We start from the raw sequence: 24,761 nt of genomic DNA, 5'->3' as shown, positions 1-24,761 counted from the left end.
TTTAAAATAAGGATTTAAAAGGAGTCACTTTGATCTAATATCCACATCATTAATGTTTAATAGCTTTAATAACTCTTATGGTTCAAGCTCTTACTAATCAACCAATTTATCCATAAACTCATCTGATGCTATTTGGCATGCTTATTTTTAAAGTAATATGTTATGTTCACATTCTTTTAACAATTACTAGACCATTTACTCTACACTTGTCCCAAAAACAAACTGTGAATCAGATGAAACACTAGTATCCTACTATTATAGTTAAACTTTAATATCATTACTTAACTGAATATTCGTTGAGCGTAGCTTTTCGATATCACTCCGTATGGTTAATCGCGATTTTTCAACCTAGTTTTAATAAATCGAAACTATTTATTTAACTTTCGACCTGAAATTCTCAAGATCGGTTATATCTTGAGTTTACAAATAACTCCCTTTAGTTGTTTTCACTGGAATATAAGAATTTTAATAAACTTAAGTTTATTAAGTACTGCCCTGATTAGTTGCAGGTATATAACTAGCTTACAATGCTTGTTAAGATTTAGGTTGTTACATATTTTATGAGTGCGGTAAACTATAACTGGTTTAATTAGATTCTATCTGAGTTTAATTCTTTTTTGCTCTCACTGGAGGTATAGCTGAGAATAATTCCAGACACTTTTAGACTTTAACAATTATATTATTTGTTTGCTACCAGCCTTAAAAGTCTATAACAACGCCAGACTACGTAATATTAGTAGTAACATAAATTTCTTAGTTACCTTCTGGTATAACTAGTACTCTTGGTTATAATGATGGATACTCATGTGGTATGTATATACCAAGACATATTGGGAACGCTTTATTTTGAAAGTTAAATGTAGTTCTTCCTATCATTGCAAGAACTTCAACTTTGCTACCCTTAAAATTAAACATAGAAGCCTTTTAAATTTTAAATCCTAGGAATTATTAGCAAAAATATTATATGTCTGTTTAAACCTTTTTTGATTGCTTATACTAGTTCAAGATCTATTTATCAATTTACTAAAGAGACATGATTAAATTTATCACTATCCTTATTTGATATAATATTTATAATAATTATATAAAATTCATATTAATTCTATTCATATATAATATTAAATATAACGTTTCCGCTTACTTTTTCCAAAATTTTCCCAATAATGAACTCAACATTTGAAGAATTCGCGCGTTAAAAGCTTTCCCAGCATAGAGCCTCTCCAATGAAGACATTCTTAATTTTAGATGAGGATCGTGATGGTCTTATCGTTCCGTCTGATATTGCTCGCTTCCTTTCACGTTTTCATGTTAAATCAACATTCCTTTCTACTAGTGAAATCTCTGCATGGTTTAATAACTGTAAAAATCCATTAAACGGCATAAATATGTCTTAATTTGCATAATTTTTATAGAAAAAAGATACTAATAATTTCCACCCAAAAATGATCAATTAGCGCATTTCTAGCGAGCTAATTACCCACTTATAATAATGTTTAGTATAATATTAGGCTCGATTAGGTGTAGATTTTAATGGCCTGTATAATGCATTAACTGGAGGTAAAGGATTCCTTTATGAGCACTAAATGAGAAGATTTTTTGAAATTGAATACGAGCTTAAATATGGAGATTTAGAATGGAATAGAATAATGAAAATTATAAAATGGAATATGAATTTGTAGCAAATTAGCCGAGAAGAACTTTATGACTTTTTAACAGGAAAAATAATCGGTTAGGAATTTAAATAAGGTAAAAACGTTATTAGTGTTGATGAGTGTGTGCAAGAAGACTATATTAATGGCAATAATGAATATGACTATGAAGGGTGTGAAGAATTTGAAGAGTATGTTGAGGATGAATAAGAAGAGGATTTTAGACCCGAATTAGCATAATCAGGAGTATTTAGAAAATAATAAGTGGAGTATGATTAACCTGGCTTGAAATTATAACGTGTACGCCCTGAAGGAATTTAAAATAGAATTGATGCCGACCTTGCCGACTAATAGCGTTAAAAGTAAGAAGCACTCTTAAAATTACAAGAATAATAAAGCAAAAAACGCAGAAAATCACACTAGCACTGTGTTCCTCCTCCCCCATATGCTGAACTTCTAGATAAAGTTGGATTAGAACATTTACCTTGCTAAAAATCTAATCCTAAATGTGCTTCTAAAAAGACTTCTCCTTAAAAGTAAAACAATAAATCACTACCCACCTAAGATATTCGTCTAACAGAGCCATAATTTTAGACTTCAAATACTCCAAAATTAAATCGTGATGAACTTATTTTAGATTCTTTACCTTTAAATGCTGATCCAGTCCAAAAATTTCATTCAACATCTGTTTAAGGCACTCCTGATATGCTTTTAAATCTTGTATCATAAAAAATTTAGTAATCTGGATCCCCAAGAAATATTTTCCGCAAATTCGACATCAGACATACAGGTAAACTTTCGTTTAGAGTATTTTCAGAGCAAATATAATAAAACTTCGGAATCGTTCTATGCCCTGAATAGTGTAAGTCTCTTACTTAATTGCTAGCGCCAAATGCATAATATATTGATTACTAACTCTTTTTACGCTTCTATAACGCCCAATCTGTAGTATAATAGCTTGCTAATACTAAAAAGGTACCTTCTATGTGCAAGTAGAATGAAAAAATTCAATAGTTTATGATCTCGAATTTTAGTAAGAAATAAGCTGAAAGATAAGACGAAATGGTGAACTTTAGTTCAAATGGAGTCGAAACTAGTCGCGGAAAGGCATAAAATCTAGCTTAGCAGAATTTGGCTATGTCATAGATCGTCAAGAATGACATTGTCCGTAAATAATTTCCTACAAAATAGGACTTGACTTTCGGGAAATAATATGATTTTGACGAACCTATTAGGTACGTCGATGAGCGTGTTTCAAGTTTCCGGGATAATTAAAACTAATATATAAATAATATGTAAAAATCATTGCATTAATAACCATTTTTCCCAAAAGATATCACTACTCAGAGACTTGCCCAATCAGTTATTTTCCGGGAAGAAGACCGAATGCAAAATATGACGTACTCGGTTGCTAATGATACATCAAGCATATAAACTAAATACGATAAAAAAGAGCGATCTGAGTTTATTAAAAAAGTAAAGTTAATGCTTCAGGCACGTGGGGATTCAATCCGCAAAATGCTCCGTGAATCATTTACCGATCGATCTGAATTATCATCAGTTGACGTAATTTGGTTCTTTAGAAACAAGGTGGGTTGCAGCTTCTCGCCAGCAGTAATCCTATCAACGCTAGGAATGTAGGACGGTGACTTTATTAGGAAACCATCTATTTTGGCCGCCTTTGGTGAGGAAGTTAAGGCATTGAGGTGAATATTTACGATTTAAATGTATCACTACCTGTTCATCATGCGCATAGTCCTGGTGCCCTTGCAGTACATTTCGTACAGGTCGCTAGGCCACTCCTCCTGTTCAATATCGCCCATAACTACCTACAGCCGCCCAGGTGCTAACATCCAGATCTTCTCGCTTGCATTGTACATTGCCAACCGCATTTTCTTCCCCTCGTCCACGAAATGCAATCTCAGCCTATCAAGAGCACAGCTTACTTTGTTCTAGAGCCTAGAATCACGCTGACTATAAAATTAGCCATCACAACACCTATCCATTATATCTTCACGGGTCCCAAATCTTCCTGGTAAACGTGCCGCAGCGTCTTGGACGGCAGCGATTTTACTTAAATGCTACGCAATCTGCTTGTTGGGTGCAAGGTTCTTGTATGATTATGGTTTCTACTCGGCGAGTTTCTATTTCAGAGACAGAGATTTGCGTCCTTTTACAACATATGGGAACGTTACATGAGGGAGAAGAAAGTAACGTAAACGCTCTTGGGCCCGAAAATGTAATCTATCTAGATCGTCATATCGTTGACCTGTAGAATCGAGGGACAGTGCTACTTTTTGCTTCGATTTGAGAAGAGTTTCCATACGTACTTTAGTTAAATCATTCTGGTAAATTTTGTCAAATTCGCCATTCTTAAAAAGCTATGCACCTGAATGCATTTCCTAGACATCAATTTCTAGCTATCTTTCAACTAGGAATGCAATTCTATTCAAGTCATCCAAATCGGCACCGAAATAGGAATTTACCGGAGTTTTTTGGCAGAGCATGAATTCACCTAACAGAGGTGAAGATAACGCTATAATTGCGCGAGAGGGAGGAGGTACTTACGGTAAATCATCTGCAAGAACATCAGAATCTGAGTCAGAATTCAGCTCTTTTTGCTTCTTTTCAGGTATTTAAGATACTTTCAACTTGTCTTCTTCTGATAAAAATAGCATTCTTGTATCAATTTATTATAACTCTTAATGGGTAAGTTTGATTGTATCAACAGTTTTTACTGATTAATTCTCATAAATTATCGAGAAGTTATTTTGATTACCATATACCTAGCAATTAGATTCTAAAGCCTATATGATAGAAGAGCCTTAACTAATTTATGTAATTATTGTTTGGTTTACTAACTATGATGCTTGGGAAGTATACTTATTCACTTCTCTGAGTATTGGTTCTGCAGTTTTAATAGAAAAATCTTACTTTGTAGATTTTTATGCAGGTTCCTGTTTCCTTGAAAGTGTGTAAAATTATCTACGGAATGCTTGTCCTTTATCACCTTCAAGTAAATACCTTTCATCCTCCGTCATAATTGCAGTTGGGCCGATATTGAGTTGAAGCGTTTATCCTTGTGATGGTGGAGATTTTAACTTATCTTAATGTGTAAGTTATTCTACCAGTCCGCTCTTCAAATCATAAACTGACGATCTTGTCATATATTACACTTCATCGTGAATTTAAACAACAGACTCAACTAATGAATCATCAGGTGATACCATAAATAGTAATGCTGTAATAATAGTCTCGAAACATTTTAATGGCTTTGGTATAAACTTTTCAATAATTTTTGGATATTTATCCCTAATTAATATACATATATCCCTAATTAATATAGCTTATCTTCCTAATGTTATGTGCTCAGCAGCCAAGGTTGAAAGAAATATATCTTCTTCCCTAAGTTTTACTTAACATTATTAACATGAAATTATAGCTACCAATGCATGGCATAAAGTAGGCACATAAAATAACGCAGTATCTAAAACATGAGACTATGAATTCTTTTAAAAACCTTCTAAAATTTAAGGCAAATTAACTGGCCCATATTTTCTACCTATTATCATCTTTTTCTCGTAATTTTCTTAATAAGGTTTTTCCTTAGGTAACTTTGGTGTAGATTTAACTACAGGTGCAGCACTTAGTTTCTATTATCTAGTCAATAAATCCTTAATAAACTTCTGTGATGTAATGTCCGATGGGTGTGCAACATTGCTTATAACTATCGGTTCCTCATAAACTACACTTTGCAAACTATTTTTATACTACTTTTTAACATGTTAGTTGAATACATCTAAATTTTAATCTGACTAAACTTCTAACTAATTTTCAGTATGGGTTTTGCTTGTCATTTCCTCGTAAGGAATCCCGAACATTATTGCTTCAACTTTGCTAGTTCCAGCCTTGTACCAAAGCTTTTGACAATCAAATTTAGTTGACTCTAGAATTCTTCCGTCAACCATTTTAAACTATCCTATTTTTTAGTTGTCAACAATATCAAAATCAGACGTCTCTGCTTTCACAATTTCGTATTCAAGTTGGTGGTAACTTGCATCTCTTTCTTACTTATGTGGTTATCCTTTCAGCTATGCAAACGCCTTTTTTTGCTTTTGTTGCATGGTAATAATTTGCACAGATGCAAATTAATAATTACTTATTATATTCTTAATAGGTAAATCTTTCTCTATCTTTAAGCTTAGTATTTGGGCATTGAGTACAGAATTTTTATCAATTTAAGGTGTAACAATAGGTAAACTGATATTATCTAAATCGTAAAAAGCTGGTACATATTAGAGGCCGTTTTTCATAGTAAATAGTTTCTTTGCAGATTAAAATTAATACTATGGATCTTCAATTTAAATTCCAGCATTTTTATGCATAAATTACTTATATCTCTGCTGCATAACCTGCCTTTCTAACAGTATCCTAGGATTAATCATTTCGTTTGGAGCGAAATTATTTGTGTTTATTATATAATATTAAAATCTATTATTAAAATGGATCAATTAACTGCTAAGTTCTTAAACTCATTACCCACATTGTAAGAAGGCGAGGCAACCGCACTAAAAGATGAAATAGCATCATTATTACATTTAGATACATCTAACGGGTACCGCTTTCCAGGAGCTCAACCAGTTTCTCTAGAGCCAAAGATCGGTTTATCGCTAATCTTGCAGAATGATTTTGCAGTCTGTGAAAAAACTGACGGAACACGATACCTTTTCTTCGTACATTTTGCTGATATGACAATTCCCTAGCCTGCATTCGATGCTGTGAAGCGGCACCTTAAAACGTTAAAACCTACCATTATAACCTACTTTGCCTACTTTATTGACAGGGAGTACACCTTTAAGCGTTTCTCCTGCGATTTTGACCTAACCTAAATTGCGCTACTCACAAACCTGCAAGATGCCTATTCACCTACTTGCTTTTCTCATTTTAATGGATTATATGACGGTGAGCTAGTTGCAGAAAAGGGTGAAACTGAATCACTCCATTTGTACCTTTTTGACTGCCTTTTTAATTCCGTTTCTGTGATGTCCAAACCGCTATATGAGCGTCTCGAGGCCAGTGCGTCACTATCTAAGATATGTGTCCCAGACCCCACAAATTTGAAGATTTGCTCCAAATTTTTTACAGATAAAACTCAAATCTCCCAAGTTTTGGAGCAAAAAAAGGGACTCCTACATCACTCTGATGGTCTTATTTTCACCAAAGTACGGGCAGGATATCAGGTTGGAACCACGCATGATATTTAGAAATGGAAGCCCTTGAATTAGAATAGTGTGGATCTGCTAGTCTAATTGGAATAGGAAACAGCTATCGTGGGTGATACTAAAACAATGATTTTCAAAGCAAAATTCTACACAGCGAGTCGCGGTATCATTGAGCCAGAAACTGTAGAGTTAGGAGGTATTTAGTACCTCGCCCAAGATAAGTTCGCTAAGCTAATGAAATTGTCAAAACCAGTAATTTTGGAGGTTTTCTGGAACAGTTAAAAAGAGGTTACTGACTATATTTTGTTAAAAAAGGAGCATGGTTTAAGAGTTTTATAAGAAACTAAGCGAAAAGGTGCATGGGAGAGCTTGAAAATACGTAAGGATAAATCGTTACCTAATGATCGGAAGGTGTTCGATTCAGTTGTTAAATCATATGACGAATTTGTAGATATAGATATGATAATGGATATTTTAGCTGGTAAAAGTTAAATACCAGGCGTCTGCACCGAGCCAAGTCCGTTTTTGCTAAGAAAGAAAGGAAATTTAAACATATAGATGATTCAAGATGAATGAAAAATGATATCCTAATATTATATTAATATACTCAATAGTCTAGATATATTAAATGTAATAATCATATTGCATACAAGATTTAGAGCTAAACTTACTGACAACATAAAAATTTATTGAGGAACATATCTATAATAAGTCGACTGATATTGAGTAATTACTAAAAATATCCATTAGCATGTTAGAGACTGTTATACATGCATATAAAGATCTTAAAGCAGAAGTAGATGCAAATGCGCAAGTTTAACTCAGTGTATCCAAATTAAATTAATCATTTATTACAAGTGGTAATCATATACAAATTCAACAGTTACTGTTAGAAAATTCTTAGCTTAAATATGACCGTGATATTATGGCATAAAAAATTATGGATCTAGATATGAAGAATGACGCTGTTCCGGATCCGTTAGTATTGCAAAATGATATTTTATATTATTAGTAGCAACTTATATCGCTTAATAAGTAGAATTCTATATTGAAAAATTAAATCATTGATCTTAAAAATAATTAAGGAACTAAGGAACTTCAAATTATAGATAAGGACTATACTGACATTTATTAGGCATAAAATCCATTTTATATGTTCTTAGTTTTAAAACTTTTGCAGTACAATTCATCTACTTAGATAATGCAGGTCGATTAACATGTTTTAAATGCTTTTGATATAGTAGAATCTGCTGGATACTCTGAAACAAAGCAAGTCATATAATAAAAGATAACCTTAATGGGTGAAATTGAACGAAAGATATTAAAATAGAATGGAATTTATTGATTTTTTAAAGTCACTCTATTTATAATTCTCTAATAAGATCGCATAACATTATTTCTGCAATTTAAACTAAATTAAATTGGATAATTGATACCCTTTTAATATATATTATCCATTTTTATTAATAATTTTTCCAATTAAATTTAGTATTCATTGCTTTAAGAATATTAAGTGCATACATAAAATTATCATAATCTTGAAGCTAGATTTACTATTTATACCCACTAAATATAAAAGAATTTTATATCGCCTAGTCTAAAGTATACTTGAGATTTTATAAAAAGAATACTTCAAAATAATATAAAGCTTTTTAAAAATTCTTCTATGAAATATATTCTTACATATAAGATGATATTATGATCGAAAAATTGCTGCAATAACTCATGTTTTGTTGTTATATTTGTTCTATTGTTACTTTCTTAGTATCTATATTTTTAATTTATTCGCACCATTCACACTAGCATCTAAATCCATATTTCTGCAACGCTATTTACCTATCGCTATAAGGTATTTACATATCAGAATAGTATGTAGTAAATATTTATTCGCCTTTTTAAATCATTTTTGATGCAGATAATCTAATTTAACTATTAATGAAACAAGAAATAGTATTAGGAACACACGAATGATTAAGCAATGAAAATGTAGGATATACTGCATTAAATTAGTTTTGTTAGCTATTAGCTAATGAATTATATGGATGAAATAAAGTTGCATAAACCCCTAAAAAATCTTATAGCTATAACGAAGACTCCAATCGTTATGGGAAAAGTAACGAAGCACTATATTCTTAATATTATGAAAGTTTGAACTAAGCTTGGTATAAATTTAACATTAAGTCTGGTATGCTTTAGGCGTAAGCAATAGGATTTTCAAATATGATAACCTCATTTTCCTTAATATCCTCAGTAGCAAATATTCCATTACCAAACTTCTAACTATACTATATCTCCAATTTATTTATTCTATAATTGGAAACCAACTATTAGCAAAATAAAATTCGATCATAATCAAAAAATCCTAAAGAATTCCAAATATAATCCCTGGACAGCGATAAATAAAATGACAGGGTTGAACTTACTTTATTTAGATTCTACAGCAATTAATAATAGATATATTCATTAAATCTTTCAAAATCTCTATTTTGAATTAGTTAAAGAATAAACTCGAGGTTAATTGACTGCTCTTTATATACAAGAGACTAGAATTATTCATAACTTTATAACTTTTACTTGACATCCTATTTATACGCAATAAATCTTTTCTCATCAAAATAAAAAGACTAATTCATTTTAATAACTTTACAATCATGATATACTGTAATATATAAATACTAATATTGACAAATCAAAAATCCAGAACGATTAGCTTTTTGGGAGGTGGAATTTGGTATTAAATATATATCCCTTAATCCATTTATTTAATTATTGCTTATACGTCTATTTTTTTCTTAGGTGCTATTTTTGCTAATTTCTGTTAAACTTCATATGCCAATTTTCTTAGTGTTTCTTAGAACCTAGAAATTCTCTTTATGCCCATATATACTTAGCTATCCACATATTCTTCCATGTCTGTAACTTCTTATATCATTATTTTTATTAAACCATTCTGTATTCTTAGCTTATTCTCTACCCATACTGCTTTTGCAACAAATTCTTATTAAATTCTAAATTCTTTTCTTTCTTTGCCTGTAAATTCAGGTATATCCTAAATCTAACCTTCAATAAATTAAATTTCTTTTTGACTATCTAAGCTTTAATTCGGACATTAAAAACTTTCAATATTAGAATTAGATAATTCTAATATTTATAATGGTTATTTCAACACTGCTTTACTCATTCTATTAAGCTATGACTAATGTGCTAGTAATTTTCTAATATTATTCATTTTAAAATATAATATATAAATATAATATGAATATAAACTATAATCAAAAATGCAATATAATATTCCGCCACTATTTTATATTGAAAATTTCAATCCCACAATATTATTGGCAAAAAATCTGACATAATTATCACTTTGTAAATTTTTAGACCCTAATTTTAACGAAGAGTCATAGTAAATTATTATTGCTGCAGATTTTCTACTTCTCCCAATTAACAAACTATCGAGATAATCACTTACGCCGGTTACAATTTTATAAATACTTTTTCAATGGAAATAATCTATTCTTAATGAATTCCAAACAAAATTTATTAACTTCGCTAATTTTATTGCAAACTAGCTGAACCAATTTATGCTTTTTGTAGAGTAAAATAGTATTTTCTTTACTTAGCTTTTATAATTTATTCCACAAATTAGTCATGTTTAAGTGTCAGAAGTGTTTACGCCAGCTATATCCATTCCATCTTTATAAACAGCTAAATTTGTTGAATTTTATGAAAAATAAGCGGAAGAAAGATGTAGGATTTAAGGAGAGAAGGATTTAGTCTACTAAGAATAAATTAGTTATGATTATAGAAAAATGTGTATAGAAGAAAAATTTGGTGGGCTAATGCAAGTTGAGATTCTTAATTGTAAAGAGAAGAAACTGTAAGATTAAGAGAGAGCTAAACTCGAGATGTATAATATGCAATCCTAAGAATATTTAAGCTTAGATCTCAGCGAATTAGTCCGTACTGATTTGGAAAAGCGAGTAGAATAATAAAAAATAGATACTTTGGTAGCAGAAAAATTATCACTTGTTTAACAAGCTGTTTTAAATGAGATTATCAAATAAAACCCCAAGAAAAAGTGAAAAATATTATATTATATATTGTTATCGTTTTTCGAAAATGAAAGAAATTGTTACCTATATTCTGTTTTTGCTTAGTCTTCCACCTATCTCTTTCATCTTATTTTCTTTCCTCTTAAGGCGTCCTCATTTAAAGCATTCAGAAACTGTACAAATTCCAACTCTTACAACATTTGGAGCATTTTCGCTTCAAGGCCTACGCCCCACGAACGAAGATGCTCACATCACATAGAAATCCCAAAACTCACTTGTTTCTGGAGTATTCGATGGTCATGCAGGCAGCGCTGCCTCAAAGTTCTGCAAGCGTAACATCCTATAAGAACTGACAGACGATTATTGGCCTATTCGCATCGATACACGTTTCCTTGCAGATGCTGGAATACGTGGTTTAGTGGATGGTACAACCGCATGTGTTGTGAAATTACATAAGAACCAAATTAAGACATGGAATATAGGTGATTCTCGGGCAGTTTTGGCTCGGAATGGTACTGAAATTAACCTCTCAAATGACTTTAAACCAGAACTGGAAATTGCTCGTATTTATGCAGCTGGTGGAGTTGTTCAGCCGTTCTCGACAATCTCTGAGAATGTAATTTTGTAATAGGGCCCGAAACGTATATACCCTGGAGGATTATCCGTTTCCCGTGGAATTGGGGATATAAACTTTAAGAACTTAGAATACTTGGAGTCACTAGGATGCTCAAGTTAGCTCGTTTCGTGTTATCCAGAGATTTCTTAAATCAAAATTTCAAAAAATGATCATTTCATCGTAATTGGCTGTGATGGGCTATGGGACGTTTTTACATCTCAAGAGGTTATATAAATTGTGTATGTGCTTATTTGTTTACTTTTTTCCACTTCAAACTACGCAAAATCGCTTCTTTTGCCTCTAGGTGTGAATTAGGAAAAAATGAAACGAGAAAATGCAGCGTAAATAATTGCAAGCTTATTATGCTAGTTTGCTATAAAAGCTGGATCAACTGATAATGTTAGCGTAGTTATTAATATGTTTGAAGAGTAAATACGTGAAATTGATGCCAATTAATGTGTTTCGGAAATGGAGTTTTCGATAGGAAGAATTTTATCTTTTGAAGATATAATAGTATAATATTGTAATATTTAAAAGATAATATGTAAGAATCAAATATCTGAGGATGTGAAAAATATTAGTTTCAAAGAAATTAATGAATAGGACATAAAATTTTGGAGGCTAGCGGAGGATCCTAGTTTGAATGTTGAATAATTAGATTAAGGGAGAAAAAAATTATGGACATAGATGTTAAATTAGGGGATTCGAATGTCGGATGTAAGAAACACACCTAATTTAACAGGGTTTATAGAAAATAATGAAAAAATGATATATGAAATTGTTGATTAGGATTAGCTGATGTGATAAAAGTTGTTCACTTCTATTCCTTATATTCTTCATAAGGAGGAGTAAAGGTAGTGGCGATAGCAGCTAAGTTAATAATGTGAACGGGCTTACCAAACCATGGGTTGAAGAAGAAATCGCAAAGCATGAGGTCAGAAACAGTCATCTTATTGGCAATGGCTAAGGAAACTGTGTTTATCATCTGAGCTACTTCAACTATGTCACTTACTATCTGAGCACCAATGACTACACCTGAAGATTCAATATAAGTGAGTCTCATATGAATTTCAGTGGATGAATCAGGCATAAATTCAGGTCTCCATTTATCATTGATAGATATTTCTTTAACACTAGTACCTTTCAATAATACTTCAGCAGCCTCTTAGTTCACACCAGTAGAAACCATCGTCTTACCAAAAATCTTGATGGCAGATGTACCTTAAGTACCAGGGAATTTAATGGGAGTACCACAAATATTTAGAGCAGCAACAACAGCTAAACGTATAGCAGTGGTAGCTAGAGGAATATATGAAGGTTACTAGGTCACATTGTTAAAGTGTGTAGCAGCATCACCAACGGCATAAACGTCAGTAATAGATGTTTCACAATGTTCATTTACAATGATAGCACCGTTAGGAAGGGTGCTTAATTCCTTACCAGATTTCTTGGAAGAATCGATAACCATCTTAGTATTAGGCATGAAACCAATACACAGTACTACATAATCAGTAGTAAGCTTCTCGGTACCTAAATCAATAGTTACTTTGTCACCAGAATCATCAATAGACTTAACTAATTTTTCTAAATGGAGTTCTACACCGTTCTTCTTCAAGTTATCTTCGGCTTATGATGTGTAATCAGCACAGAAATAACGTTGCATAATACGGTTTCCACCTTCAACTAAATGGACTTTGAACTTTTTCTCGGCAAAAGCTTCAACTAACTCAATACCGATATAACCACCACCAATAATGGATATAGACTTATCTCCTTTATCATTTGATTTAACAAGCTCAACTAGTTTCTTTGCATGGTCATAGTTCTTGCATAAGAAAACCTTTTTCTGGTCATTACCTTCTTCAAAGAAATTACGAGCAAAAGGAGGGATAATAGGCCAAGAACCACAGGAAATAACAATTTTATCATAAGTAACAGTGTGCTTTTACTTAGTCTATAAATGTTCAAAATTAACAGTTTTACCAGTGAAATCAATATCAGTAACATTAGAACTGCTGTGAATATCAAAACCTAACTTTTTCATATTATCAACTGAGTTGTAGAACATGCCTTCCATTGAGGTTGCTACACCTTGTACACCAAGGGCAATACCGCAAGAAAGGTAAGAGATGTTATCGTTTCTTTCGATGATAGTAATTTTAGCTTTAGGATTAGCTTCACGGATAGTGATAGCAGCAATAGTACCGGCATGGGTACAACCAACAATGCAAACTCTGAGTTCAGACATTATGTGTGGAGTGAAATATTTGATTGGGTTGGGGTATAATATTATTTATCCTATTAGTACAAAATTAGTTATTGACATTTTGTATAGTTTGAAATCATTTTATTAAATATATGATATAATTATAAATTATGAATGTTACATAAATATCATTTAATTTTTTTTATATATACTTTTTATTTATAGTATTCTTTACATAATAATCATATAAATTTAAGTAACTTAATTAAAAAAAGTTGTATATAAGATATTCTAACTAGTTTGAATAAAAACTATATAGAAACTGTTTTTAATTTTAAAAGCATATTTATAACTATAAAATTAATATGGTTTATTATAATAGGACCAAATTCCATATGAATAAGATTAATTCAATTTTTATTCAATTTAATCGTAAAATCACATTATATTATACGGTACACTTATTACTAAATTATAACTATAATTAATTGTATGAATAAGAATTAAAAAAGTATTTACTTATAATAATTGATATAATAAGTTTTTTATTAATACTGGCTCTAGGCTATTATTATATATCGTTAACTAGTTACTCCACTGTTAGACTTTAGACCTATGCAGTATACTTACTACTTTATCATAACATTAAAGAATAAAATTTCTATATTTTATTAGATAAATTCAAAGCAGTAAATATAGTTTGGTTATTTAATAGATTCAACCTTCCTTTAATATCAGCTTTATAACTTTTGAACTAAAATATCTATATATACTAATATTAAATAATGTTTATGAATATAGTTAGATGACAATATACTTTTTATGCAATAATTTAGTAATTATTATTAAATATAAAAATTTTATCGTAGCCAGCTAGTTGTTAAACATATAATATATTCTGAAATGATATCATGATATATTTCTATAATCTATGTATAATATATAACTGTCACAACATTTATTGTTAGACAATACAAAATAAATAAAACTTAACTTATTCATATATGTATTTATAATATCAATAAACATGGAAATAAAGAAATCATATATAGGTAGTTATACTTGATGGTTCTTGTAATTGCTTGATATTCTCTAATATTAATAAAAAGATTCTAATATATAGATTATTGTGTTTTTCTTTTGTGTATTAAATACTATATAAATTTTATTTAATTTTTATAATATGTAAATAATAATGTACGTCTTAATATGTTTAGTTATTTATATTTTATAAAGAAATAAACTTTAATTGGTTAGATTTATAATTTTTTAAATTAAAATTCCTCATTCAATAAAAGTATAAATTAAATGTTAAAAAGTCGCTTTAATAATTGCAATCAACAAACAAAACTTATATTAAGATGCAAAATAATTATTTCAGTAAATAAAATTATATATAAATAAATAAAAATATTAATACTAGATTATTTCATTCTTGTTCAATAAAATTAAACCACTATTAAACTAAAATAATGAATAAATCTTCATTGTATGTGTTAATAGCATTTTATTGACCATTATTAGTTAGTATATAGTTTACATTGTCATTAGCATAGATATCTAGTTTATTAATATATGAACTAGTAATAGGTGAGTTATATGCATTTATAATTAATGTAGGATATAATACATTATCAAACTATTGTGGGTCTATTAAATGTTAATACAATTCTTCTAAGTTATTCATTTCATACTTAGAGCACCAAAAACAATCATCAAATCCAGTAAAAGATGGTTAATCTAAAAATTTATCTAATTTTTCTAGTTCTATAGGAAATTTTTAAAAGTATTTCTAGTTACGTAGATAGTACTCTTTAAGTTACTTACCAGTATTTAAGTTCCATACTTCATCAATATTACTAGGAATGAAGCTTAACCAATCAAATGGGCAGTTAATAATACAACATTTATTGATGTTTATATCTTTTCTTTAAATAACTTCAAAAATTTTTATTGCTCCACTTTCAAATCCTAAAAGATAGCTATTAGGATATGATTAAATTGCATCTAAAAGTTCTTATAATTATAAAAAATCATGATCAAGTATCTAATTACTATTCAATTCGTTTAAAAGACCAGGCTAGATGACAACAATTATTCTGAAATTTTCATTAAACAGTAATTAACACGTATTTTAAATTTCAACTGATAAATGTGTTTATAATAACGGTGGAAGTAAAATTATTGTGTGTTAATAATTTTCAGGTGCCAACTCAGCTACAGTAGATAATTTTTTTAAGATAAGCTTAAAAGGTAGTTAAATAGAGTTCAAATTTTAGTTAAGAACATTTTACTTTTATTTAAAGATATTCATAACAATTTATTTGAACTGTGTATCATGAAGTATTAATTTTTTAATTTTAAAACTTCTTTTATCCAATTTATGTACAATGTAAAGAAACGTTAATATCAAAATTATCACACTTATTGTTATTACCGGCTTAGTAGGATCGTGATAGATAATTAGTTTATAATAGTCATCTTATTAGTCATAACTGTCGTTCATTTTCTAATCAATATTTATAATATTTTAAATATAATTAAGTATATCACTTTTCATTTTTCTTACCTTTCGAAATTTATTCCAGTATAATTTAGATTTATTCATGATATATAGGAACATCACAGTTTGGACATCTATCGGCAGTAATAGATTTTCTTTCATTATGTAGTATATCTAAAACGGATTTATATTTACAATCCTATATAAACCCCAATAAAATTTTAAAAATAATTTTTTAGGATAAATGTTGAGGTAAATCTTTATAAAGCTTTACTAACTCTTAAGACATTTTGAAAGAATCATCCTTAGTTAAAGTTTTCAATTTATTAAAATCTCCAGTTTCAATTAAATTTTATATAACAAAAGCCCTGATGATTAAAGTCTGTTTTTATGCTATAGTTACATAAAGCTTGTCTTCAACTTTTTCAAATACTTTTTAAATATTTGATATTCCTGACTCTTTCTCTATCTATATCCAGAAGTTTTGATCTTGTTCTCTGGCTTTAACACATAGCTCTACCCCTTAAAGCTTTAATTTTTGTTCAAGCAAGACTTACAATTATGAAATAGCCTAGTTCATGTTTGTAAAGTGGAAAAATATTTAAATATTTATTTATAATATAATAGATTATAGTCAAAATGAATATAGAGCAATAGGTATTTAAAATAATTTAAATAAATGCTATATTAATTTAGTGTGTTTATGAGTCATATATAGCTAATTAATAGAAAAAAGCTCAACATTATTAAGCCTTATTGGAGTAAAATATTTTAGTGCTTTAAAAATACTTCAAGTGAATAAAGTTTTAAGAATTATATATTGTTATATAGAAATGCTAGAACTGGTCTTAGCGAAAGAAAAATACATCACTACTCAAAATGAATCTGAGTCAGTTCCGCTGTCTTCAACCATTGGGGGAATTTCATTCTCCAAACGGCGTGATTAATGTCCGCAAATAACAGGTTCTTCATCTGGAAAAGATAAATTACTATTTGCTGTATTAATAGTAGTAGAGCTCTCTACTATTTTGTCCATCCGACTCAAACTTGCTAAAATTGGCTCAAATTTTTCTGATGGCTCCATTCCAATACCTAAATTCCCTTATTCCTCTTTATATGTTTGGTAGGCCTCAATAAAAGGACATCCTAATGCCTCTGTTATAGTTAATCGTACTTGAGGATTTGGATATAAAAACCCAGCTATTAGTAAAAATAAATCAGAAGGGATATTTTAAGGCAATGGGCCAGGAGCAATTTGATATTATGTTTTCTTATTTTAGTTAATCTAGTTTTCATAAAATGTAAAATCGCAATTCATACCGACTATATTTTATAAAGTTTCATCTAATTATTATTTAATACTAGCAGAAAGAATTTGAATTGCAGGTATAGTTTCGTATTGCTAAAGACCCCTAAATGGATATTCTCCTAGGAGTAAAATTAGAGCATTTATTCCCACCTACCATGCATCAATGGCTAACTTTTTATTAAAAATATGAATTTATTCTCGCGAAAGTTTTTCTGAAATTGTGGTGATCTCAATATTTTTAATATCTTCTTATATAGGGTAATTATCTGAAAAAGTAAGCTATTTGTCTATGAACTAGCGATTTTCATTAAGAACTATTTCTAGATTATCGAAATCATATGAAGGTGTTGCGAATTTAAACATTCTAGTGAGTGCATTTATCCATACTTTTGTAGGTTAGGATTATTCTTCTGTTGAAATTGAGTGTCTACTCTTATCAAACAGAGTTTAAACATGATGATATCTTGGTATTTTGGCCTCATCACTAAACGATATATTATTTGATTTATTCATAGATTTATTATTTTTGATGAGTGCCGAAATTTTCTCTTTAGCATGAAAGGTAATGTTCATCTAATTAGCATCTTAAAATGAACTACCAATAATATTTGTATTAATGAGTACTTCTGGAGGCATAAATGCAAGATTTCCGATGAGTTAAGCTTAATCTAGATAATTCTATTCTTACATGATAAATGCTTATCCAAAGTCTAATAGGACAAGTCTTGATCCATCCATGATATAGATATTATCAATTTTAATATCTTGATGGGCCACACCTCGAAAGTGAATGAAACGACAAGTAACAAGTAATTATCGTAAAATAGTTTTCATTAACTAGACAGGAACTACTGGAATATATTCCGTTTTCAGTTTACAATTTTATAAAACAGATTCTACTGAACATCCAGCAATCAGATACATTATAAGATAACTTTTCCCTTCAAATTCAAAACATTCTTTAAATTAAGGAACGCCAAAATGCGGCATTGTATTAAGGAGTAATAATGCTTATGATTCTTATCCAGATGTTAATCCGAAATATTCCTTAACAGCATAAAGGCATCCGTTATTAATGTCTACACATGAGAAAACTTTTGCATATGCGCCTTTTCCCATTAACCGACCAAGCCTATAGTAAGATGTGTTAGATTAAACAATTTTTCCTTAAGATTATTCATCATCTTCATTTGATTTTTCATATAAAATTCTTAGATTTCGAGTTTCCCACATAGTAGGTATGTCATCCATTTAACTATTTACGGTTGTTTCCTATATATAATTATGTAAATTGGAATCGCTTAATATTTTAACTATATAATAATTTTATTATATATTATAATTACTATCTCATAATCCTCTAAAATGTACGACTCTGATGTCTCAACCTATGATTCAACTGGTAAAGTCTACTAAGTTTTGTATGCATAAGAGGCTCCAAAATAGGGTTCGCCAATAGTTGCCATTGCAGTTGGTTAGACTGTTGTTTTAGCTGCGGCAACTTCTTCAATTTCGAAACTTGCGATTCCTCAACCAAAAATATTTGAAATCTAATAGAATATCTATGTAGCTGTCTCTGGAATATATTCAGATGCTAAGAAGGATGTATAGACTGCACGTGACCTTTCCGATGAGTATGTACTCTAGTACAACACAAAATTACCAATTTTGAATCTTGTGTAGGATATGGCTTCTTAAGCATAGTAGCGTACGTAAATTTCGTCATCAAGGCCCCATGGTGCTGGGTTGCTCTTTGCTGGTATTGAAGAAGAAGCATTTATTTTTTACACCGATCCATCTGCTGAGTATAGGAAGTTCAAGGCTTATGCAATTGGAAGAAATGCTCAAGCAGCAAACGCTTTTTTGGTTAAGAATTACGACGTCCATGCCACAGAGGAAAAACTAGTGGAAATCGCAGTTAGAGGTCTTTAAAAAGCTTTTGGTGAAGAATTGAAGGGAATTGAAGTAGTCGTTATTAACTAATAGGGCTCGTTTAAGAAGGATGGATTAACCGAATTAAGAAAGGTTTAGGAAAAATTCCCAGAGGTTGAAGACTGTGATAGTGATTGATGAGGGGGTTTAATATGTATAGAATAAATTTATATGCTAAATTAGATTATCATACAATTATACCATTTGAAACTTTTTATTCACAAATCTTTAATCGTAGCATATAATTATTTAATTATTCTCATAGTTTATTAAAAATTCACTAGTAAAGTGAATATTAGAGATGTTAAATTAATTATATTATCAATGATAATACAAATTACTGCACAGATTCGTACCAGGCAAATTGCTAATAAATATATTTAGAATATATTTTATTAAAAAAGCTATAATGTATCTTTGAAATCGATAATTGCATTATTTTATAGGCAAAATCATTATATTTACTGTTACTAACCAATAAAATATGACTCTTTTTGTTACTTGAAATACCAGAATTGTAAGTTTGTATTATTCACTAAACTGTAAAAACTATTAACTAAAAATCATTTCACCAAAATTGATATATGATATATAATAATATATTATTGCTTTAATAATCATTTAAATCGTAGCAAAATTACAATTAGCTTATATCTCAAATAAATATCACAACCCTCTCAAAAATGAAAGATCTCACACCATACCTGAATTCGCTAATCCAGCATGAAAATTTTTACCCGCTACCCCAAAAACCGCTCTCAAACTACCTCCAAAACTCCAGTCTTTTCGGCCCTCCAAACCCCGAAAACTGTTCGATTCGACCACTAAACCCCACCCACGCACTCTGCCACCTCCCTGCAATCCGCCCTACAAAAGAGAATTTCAGTACAGAAAGCTAGCAAATTTTGACCAAAATCCAGCTCTTGAACAACAAGCAGACCAAAATTTTCGTCAAAAAGGCGACTTTCAAGCCGCAAGAGCACAAACGGGCAATTATCTTCAGCTCAGAATCGGAGCATTCAGACTGAGAGGGTCGAGATGACGCGTTCTAAGGTCTAAATGAGGGTTTCCTGCTCTCGCAGAAATGCTCGATTCTTGGCGAGATCACCAGGTTTGCCGTAGCGCAATGCCCCAAATAGCTCGATTATGACCCGTGAAAGGTCTGAATTTGGTAGGTTTTCGAGCTCCTGCGTCATTTTTGAGGTAAATTTTTGCGCTGAAATAGCAGAATTTGCGATCGCAGCAGCGCGCGAATTCGCTATTTCTAGAGCAATTTGATGCTTTTGGAGGAGTTTCTAGTGAAGTAAATTTAGTTGGTTGAGCGAAAACAATTGATTTGATGGCACAAGATTTTCAAAATTGTCAATTTTAGAACTTACGTTATTGGGAAGAAATGTGAAGATTTGGGACCGTTTTGCAGGCGTTAGGAAGAGTGTATGAGTGTTGAAAATAGGGACTGAGTGAGCTGGATTGAGCTTTACATTTATTGATTATTATACGATTCTTAAGTCAAATATTTCTGATATTTCTACGTTAGAAAATGTAAGTGTTTTGATGTTATTATACGGCATAGGGTCACATCTAGAAATGATGAATTATTGTTGTTCTACTTCACCTACGGCAGTTCCGATACCATTATATGTGATTTCATACGTTTTAACTTAAATTTTTGGATCATTAGCATAGATTTCAAATTTTGTACCTTTAATATTAGATAACATAAAAGGTTGATCTGAAAATGCATAAAATGAAGTTGTTGTATACGTAGTTTAAGTTGTTTAGGTAAAATTTAAAGGTAATCCGCTTTGGTCTTGTAAATTAATCTTAAAAGTATTCAAATTAACGTACCATATGAACTCATAGGAGTTTGCAGGTTCTTAACTTTAAAAATTATGTTCGTAGTTTTGATTGCTTACTTTAATTGAAAAGTTTGTAGTTTCCTCAAATATCAAATTAATTTTTTGCATTTTTATTGACAATAAATTATTATATAATATTCACTTAAAATTATCCAAAAGTATTTCCCACCAATTCTATTATTTAGATTTATTATAATTCGTTATAATTTAAGATTTAACATCACCCCAACAGATTTCAAGGTTGCCTAGAAGATTGGTTTCATTTGATGACGTTAGTTTACAAATCTATGAGCAAATTTTATCCTATTTCTAGTATCCGAAGATAGGGAATAATTTAATATAAAAAAGTAGGCTGTCTAGGTGATTTTCAGGTAGCAAATCAAAATAATGATTATATAATAGGTTCCAATCGCTACCACGTTAGCTGGAAATTTCTTCAAAGAATTGTTAATAACTCAACGAAAAATCTATATAGCTAGAAAAAGCTAAAACTGCATTATAAAGTCTTGTTTATCTTTTTGGTAATTAATACGAATTAAGAGACATTTAAATGGCGTTTACCAATAATTCTTGCAATTAATTTTTTGTATCAACTATAAAACACCGCTAAATAAAAGATATAACTAGTTCGATTGAATTTTTTGATGTTAAAATTTCATATAATAATTTTTATAAATTCTTTGTTCGTTTTTAATTAATAAAATCTTCCGGCATTCGCTTTAGAAGTTCAAATTATGTAACTAAATTGGAAATTCTAAATTTTTCTAAAATTGTTTAGTATAATATATCATCAATTATTGTAAGATCTAATGCAGTTTTATATAGCCATATAAAAGAAGACTAATGCAACTTATTAACTAGCCTATAGTATATATTTAATGCCATATCATACGCTTATTAATCAATTTTTATATCAAGCTTGTGATTCTCATTAATTTATTATTGGACTTTATGAACAACTTATATAAAATTTATATTCCAGTCTGGTAGCTAACTAGAAATTATAATAAATTTTTCTAAAATAACTGGGAAAAAGGAAACTATATTATATGAACAATTTTATTAATAAAAATTAAAATACTTTTCCAGAATAGGAACAATCATCTATTCACATACTTAATGTTGTATGATTTAAGAAGCATATAAAACAATTTCAGTAAATAAGTAATAAGCTATTTCATCAACAGCTAAATTTTATTAAATATTGTAACAAATATCATATAATTCCGCTCTAAGCTTAAAATCTTCTGAAGAGGATCCAAATTTTTGTAAGTCAGAAATAATTCGTTACAAAAGTATCTTTGACTCTTATTATGGTAGAAATAACTTAGAAATATAAGAAACTACCTCAGTAGATTAGGTTAACTCTGACATATTGACAAAAAGTAATACAAGCTCTTTTTTTGCTCCTATATTCACTACCGGTATAGAAGTAAGAAAGATCTTTAATCCTTATGAGATAGTTTTTATTTTTTGAGATTAAAGTTTCTTATCTGCCTTCAGTAGTTTATCTTAAAAAAGAATACATATATTTTAAGTTTAATCAGGATTATAAGTAGCATAATCTATAAGACGATTTAGATTTCGAAACCTAATTGTTAATATGTTTTACTCCTTCTAAAAGATTTATAAAAATAACTGTTGATATTTTGATTTCTTTTAGAAGCACGGCATTTGGTTAGTATAGATTATAATTATTTAATAAATATAATATTCATAATTTGGTATAATTTTTAATTTTTTAATCACTCCCGAGGACCTTAAAACATACAGGGATAACATTCCCAGGTTAAGTTTGCCATATCAATTTTATGAGCCTAGATATTAAATTTTGGTGCTTTGAGCTCGTCAAGTTTTCCACGTAAAACATGTAACAAACTCTGTGATATTCCAACATCAGTACCCCTTTTTAAACGGAAAGGTAATAAATCAATAACTTACTAAACATGTTTAACAAGTATACTAGTTTCATTAGAAACATCGCAAAGACTAATATAAAAGCGGTTATCATTCTTACGTTTCTTGTCATTCTCATTATCACTGTCACTATTTTCGTTTGATTTAATCGGATACTTCTTGCTCGTGAAATATTCATCAGATCTTTAAATAATACATTCTAAAACTTTGATTTTCCAGTATTTGAAAAATGACTTCTCGCCCAAATCGCTAAGCGGCTCTTCAGGACCAGCTATACGATTTTCTACTTTAGCTAACATATAGGCGAAATCAATTAAATGATAACCAATACCTTGCTAAAGATAATTGGGAAAAGTTAATATACAGGATAATACATTCCTTTCTAATTTTTCTTTTGAAAAATACCCTACAATTTCATCGTTAACAGTCATAACATAGAATAAAAAATGATCTACGTTATAATACAACATTTTAGAATCTAAAAACATTTTACTAAAAAGACAAAGAAATTGACAAAACAATTTTTCAAACCTTCCATCAACTTCATATAGCGAAATTAACTTATCCTAATAAATTCTTACACCAACTGGTGCTTTAATACAGTATTTGATATGATTTGCTGACTCCTCAATTTTTTTATATTTTAAGCATCTAGGACATACAAAAATTTCGTTTAATTCATTATAAGGAGGTGGGTATGGAGAAAAATACCAACATTTAATTTTGTATTGCCCGAATATGACATAATTTATATTTCTTATATCATAAATTTGTGGCTTCTAGAATTCTGGACTAGGTGTTGACACAAATTAAACTTAAGAAGATGTAAACCAATCTGATAGTCTTGGATCCTAGTTATGGAATTTAATGAAGTATTTGTTGTTCTTGGCCATTAAAATAGTTCCATTTACTAGTGCAGATTCTTGAAATAGTGGTCGAGCTTTAACAATAGAACCTACTTATAAAAGTGATTAACTCATTTCAAATAAAAAAATTATTTTATAGCAATATAATAATATCATTTTTATGTTTCACCTTCTTATTAGTAAAAATAAGATTTCTTGCGTAAATGGAACATAGCAAACATTATCCCTGAAATGCAGAAAATATAACATAAACTATAAAACAGGTAAGTTTTATCAAAGTTATCAACAGGTAAGCAATCTTTAGCTGTGACAAACTATGTTATATTAAGATAAACAACTGGAAATTAGTTTAAACAAATATTTTAGACTCTATCAATTCTGTATCGTTCTTTTAACTACTCACATTAGAAAAAATAATTCAAATTTTCGCAACTACCAATTCTGCATAATATTTAACAATCGGAATATCGATTAAACTAGATCATTATATAAGTTAATTATATGACATATATATAATTTATATAATTATTAATTTAATACTGGACTTCTTTAAACTTTTAGAAATCAATTATTCAGGACAGAATTATTATATTTACTAATTATTATCTTTTTTGCTTACCCATAATAAGC

The 24,761-nt window shown here is 29.7% G+C and overlaps 19 protein-coding genes across 19 annotated transcripts; 7 read left to right on the top strand and 12 right to left on the bottom strand. All coding sequences in view use genetic code 6, as the record gives it.

Moving 5' to 3' along the window:
- Positions 1-24: 24 nt before the first annotated feature.
- On the bottom strand, positions 25-1,035 carry SS50377_24511 (UEV domain-containing protein; the record flags this gene model as incomplete). The annotated part of the gene is made up of 1 exon (XM_067908352.1): positions 25-1,035. The coding sequence occupies one exon, from the start codon at positions 1,033-1,035 to the stop codon at positions 25-27; it is 1,011 nt and encodes a 336-aa protein (XP_067765326.1).
- A 128-nt stretch (positions 1,036-1,163) lies between these two features.
- SS50377_24510 (uncharacterized protein) lies at positions 1,164-3,359 on the top strand (the record flags this gene model as incomplete). The annotated part of the gene is made up of 1 exon (XM_067908351.1): positions 1,164-3,359. One exon carries the CDS (start codon positions 1,164-1,166, stop codon positions 3,357-3,359), a length of 2,196 nt encoding a protein of 731 aa, XP_067765325.1.
- Positions 3,360-3,379: 20 nt separating this feature from the next.
- SS50377_24509 (uncharacterized protein) lies at positions 3,380-6,094 on the bottom strand (the record flags this gene model as incomplete). Its single annotated transcript, XM_067908350.1, has 1 exon — positions 3,380-6,094. One exon carries the CDS (start codon positions 6,092-6,094, stop codon positions 3,380-3,382), a length of 2,715 nt encoding a protein of 904 aa, XP_067765324.1.
- A 57-nt stretch (positions 6,095-6,151) lies between these two features.
- Positions 6,152-7,447, top strand: SS50377_24508 (MRNA capping enzyme alpha subunit; the record flags this gene model as incomplete). Its single annotated transcript, XM_067908349.1, has 1 exon — positions 6,152-7,447. The coding sequence occupies one exon, from the start codon at positions 6,152-6,154 to the stop codon at positions 7,445-7,447; it is 1,296 nt and encodes a 431-aa protein (XP_067765323.1).
- Positions 7,448-7,499: 52 nt separating this feature from the next.
- On the top strand, positions 7,500-8,216 carry SS50377_24507 (uncharacterized protein; the record flags this gene model as incomplete). The annotated part of the gene is made up of 1 exon (XM_067908348.1): positions 7,500-8,216. The coding sequence occupies one exon, from the start codon at positions 7,500-7,502 to the stop codon at positions 8,214-8,216; it is 717 nt and encodes a 238-aa protein (XP_067765322.1).
- A 10-nt stretch (positions 8,217-8,226) lies between these two features.
- Positions 8,227-9,504, bottom strand: SS50377_24506 (SET domain-containing protein; the record flags this gene model as incomplete). The annotated part of the gene is made up of 1 exon (XM_067908347.1): positions 8,227-9,504. The coding sequence occupies one exon, from the start codon at positions 9,502-9,504 to the stop codon at positions 8,227-8,229; it is 1,278 nt and encodes a 425-aa protein (XP_067765321.1).
- A 56-nt stretch (positions 9,505-9,560) lies between these two features.
- Positions 9,561-10,100, bottom strand: SS50377_24505 (uncharacterized protein; the record flags this gene model as incomplete). The annotated part of the gene is made up of 1 exon (XM_067908346.1): positions 9,561-10,100. One exon carries the CDS (start codon positions 10,098-10,100, stop codon positions 9,561-9,563), a length of 540 nt encoding a protein of 179 aa, XP_067765320.1.
- Positions 10,101-10,149: 49 nt separating this feature from the next.
- SS50377_24504 (uncharacterized protein) lies at positions 10,150-10,953 on the top strand (the record flags this gene model as incomplete). The annotated part of the gene is made up of 1 exon (XM_067908345.1): positions 10,150-10,953. One exon carries the CDS (start codon positions 10,150-10,152, stop codon positions 10,951-10,953), a length of 804 nt encoding a protein of 267 aa, XP_067765319.1.
- Positions 10,954-10,990: 37 nt separating this feature from the next.
- SS50377_24503 (Serine/threonine-protein phosphatase 2C) lies at positions 10,991-12,343 on the top strand (the record flags this gene model as incomplete). The annotated part of the gene is made up of 1 exon (XM_067908344.1): positions 10,991-12,343. One exon carries the CDS (start codon positions 10,991-10,993, stop codon positions 12,341-12,343), a length of 1,353 nt encoding a protein of 450 aa, XP_067765318.1.
- Positions 12,344-12,353: 10 nt separating this feature from the next.
- Positions 12,354-13,787, bottom strand: SS50377_24502 (NADH oxidase; the record flags this gene model as incomplete). The annotated part of the gene is made up of 1 exon (XM_067908343.1): positions 12,354-13,787. One exon carries the CDS (start codon positions 13,785-13,787, stop codon positions 12,354-12,356), a length of 1,434 nt encoding a protein of 477 aa, XP_067765317.1.
- A 1,387-nt stretch (positions 13,788-15,174) lies between these two features.
- On the bottom strand, positions 15,175-16,251 carry SS50377_24501 (uncharacterized protein; the record flags this gene model as incomplete). Its single annotated transcript, XM_067908342.1, has 1 exon — positions 15,175-16,251. One exon carries the CDS (start codon positions 16,249-16,251, stop codon positions 15,175-15,177), a length of 1,077 nt encoding a protein of 358 aa, XP_067765316.1.
- A 43-nt stretch (positions 16,252-16,294) lies between these two features.
- Positions 16,295-16,828, bottom strand: SS50377_24500 (uncharacterized protein; the record flags this gene model as incomplete). Its single annotated transcript, XM_067908341.1, has 1 exon — positions 16,295-16,828. One exon carries the CDS (start codon positions 16,826-16,828, stop codon positions 16,295-16,297), a length of 534 nt encoding a protein of 177 aa, XP_067765315.1.
- Positions 16,829-17,122: 294 nt separating this feature from the next.
- Positions 17,123-18,808, bottom strand: SS50377_24499 (Kinase; the record flags this gene model as incomplete). Its single annotated transcript, XM_067908340.1, has 1 exon — positions 17,123-18,808. The coding sequence occupies one exon, from the start codon at positions 18,806-18,808 to the stop codon at positions 17,123-17,125; it is 1,686 nt and encodes a 561-aa protein (XP_067765314.1).
- Positions 18,809-18,922: 114 nt separating this feature from the next.
- On the top strand, positions 18,923-19,627 carry SS50377_24498 (20S proteasome alpha subunit 6; the record flags this gene model as incomplete). Its single annotated transcript, XM_067908339.1, has 1 exon — positions 18,923-19,627. One exon carries the CDS (start codon positions 18,923-18,925, stop codon positions 19,625-19,627), a length of 705 nt encoding a protein of 234 aa, XP_067765313.1.
- A 545-nt stretch (positions 19,628-20,172) lies between these two features.
- SS50377_24497 (uncharacterized protein) lies at positions 20,173-20,517 on the top strand (the record flags this gene model as incomplete). The annotated part of the gene is made up of 1 exon (XM_067908338.1): positions 20,173-20,517. One exon carries the CDS (start codon positions 20,173-20,175, stop codon positions 20,515-20,517), a length of 345 nt encoding a protein of 114 aa, XP_067765312.1.
- On the bottom strand, positions 20,509-21,456 carry SS50377_24496 (uncharacterized protein; the record flags this gene model as incomplete). Its single annotated transcript, XM_067908337.1, has 1 exon — positions 20,509-21,456. The coding sequence occupies one exon, from the start codon at positions 21,454-21,456 to the stop codon at positions 20,509-20,511; it is 948 nt and encodes a 315-aa protein (XP_067765311.1).
- A 30-nt stretch (positions 21,457-21,486) lies between these two features.
- On the bottom strand, positions 21,487-23,022 carry SS50377_24495 (uncharacterized protein; the record flags this gene model as incomplete). Its single annotated transcript, XM_067908336.1, has 1 exon — positions 21,487-23,022. The coding sequence occupies one exon, from the start codon at positions 23,020-23,022 to the stop codon at positions 21,487-21,489; it is 1,536 nt and encodes a 511-aa protein (XP_067765310.1).
- A 71-nt stretch (positions 23,023-23,093) lies between these two features.
- On the bottom strand, positions 23,094-24,245 carry SS50377_24494 (Histone acetyltransferase; the record flags this gene model as incomplete). Its single annotated transcript, XM_067908335.1, has 1 exon — positions 23,094-24,245. The coding sequence occupies one exon, from the start codon at positions 24,243-24,245 to the stop codon at positions 23,094-23,096; it is 1,152 nt and encodes a 383-aa protein (XP_067765309.1).
- Positions 24,246-24,283: 38 nt separating this feature from the next.
- On the bottom strand, positions 24,284-24,616 carry SS50377_24493 (uncharacterized protein; the record flags this gene model as incomplete). Its single annotated transcript, XM_067908334.1, has 1 exon — positions 24,284-24,616. The coding sequence occupies one exon, from the start codon at positions 24,614-24,616 to the stop codon at positions 24,284-24,286; it is 333 nt and encodes a 110-aa protein (XP_067765308.1).
- Between the last annotated feature and the right edge of the window lie 145 nt (positions 24,617-24,761).

Source organism: Spironucleus salmonicida, chromosome 4 (genome assembly GCF_000497125.1).
Source record: "Spironucleus salmonicida strain ATCC 50377 chromosome 4, whole genome shotgun sequence".
Classification (NCBI taxonomy): domain Eukaryota; phylum Fornicata; order Diplomonadida; family Hexamitidae; genus Spironucleus; species Spironucleus salmonicida.
The sequence above is the reverse complement of the archived record's forward strand: the minus strand, read 5'-3'. Positions and strand labels throughout refer to the sequence as shown.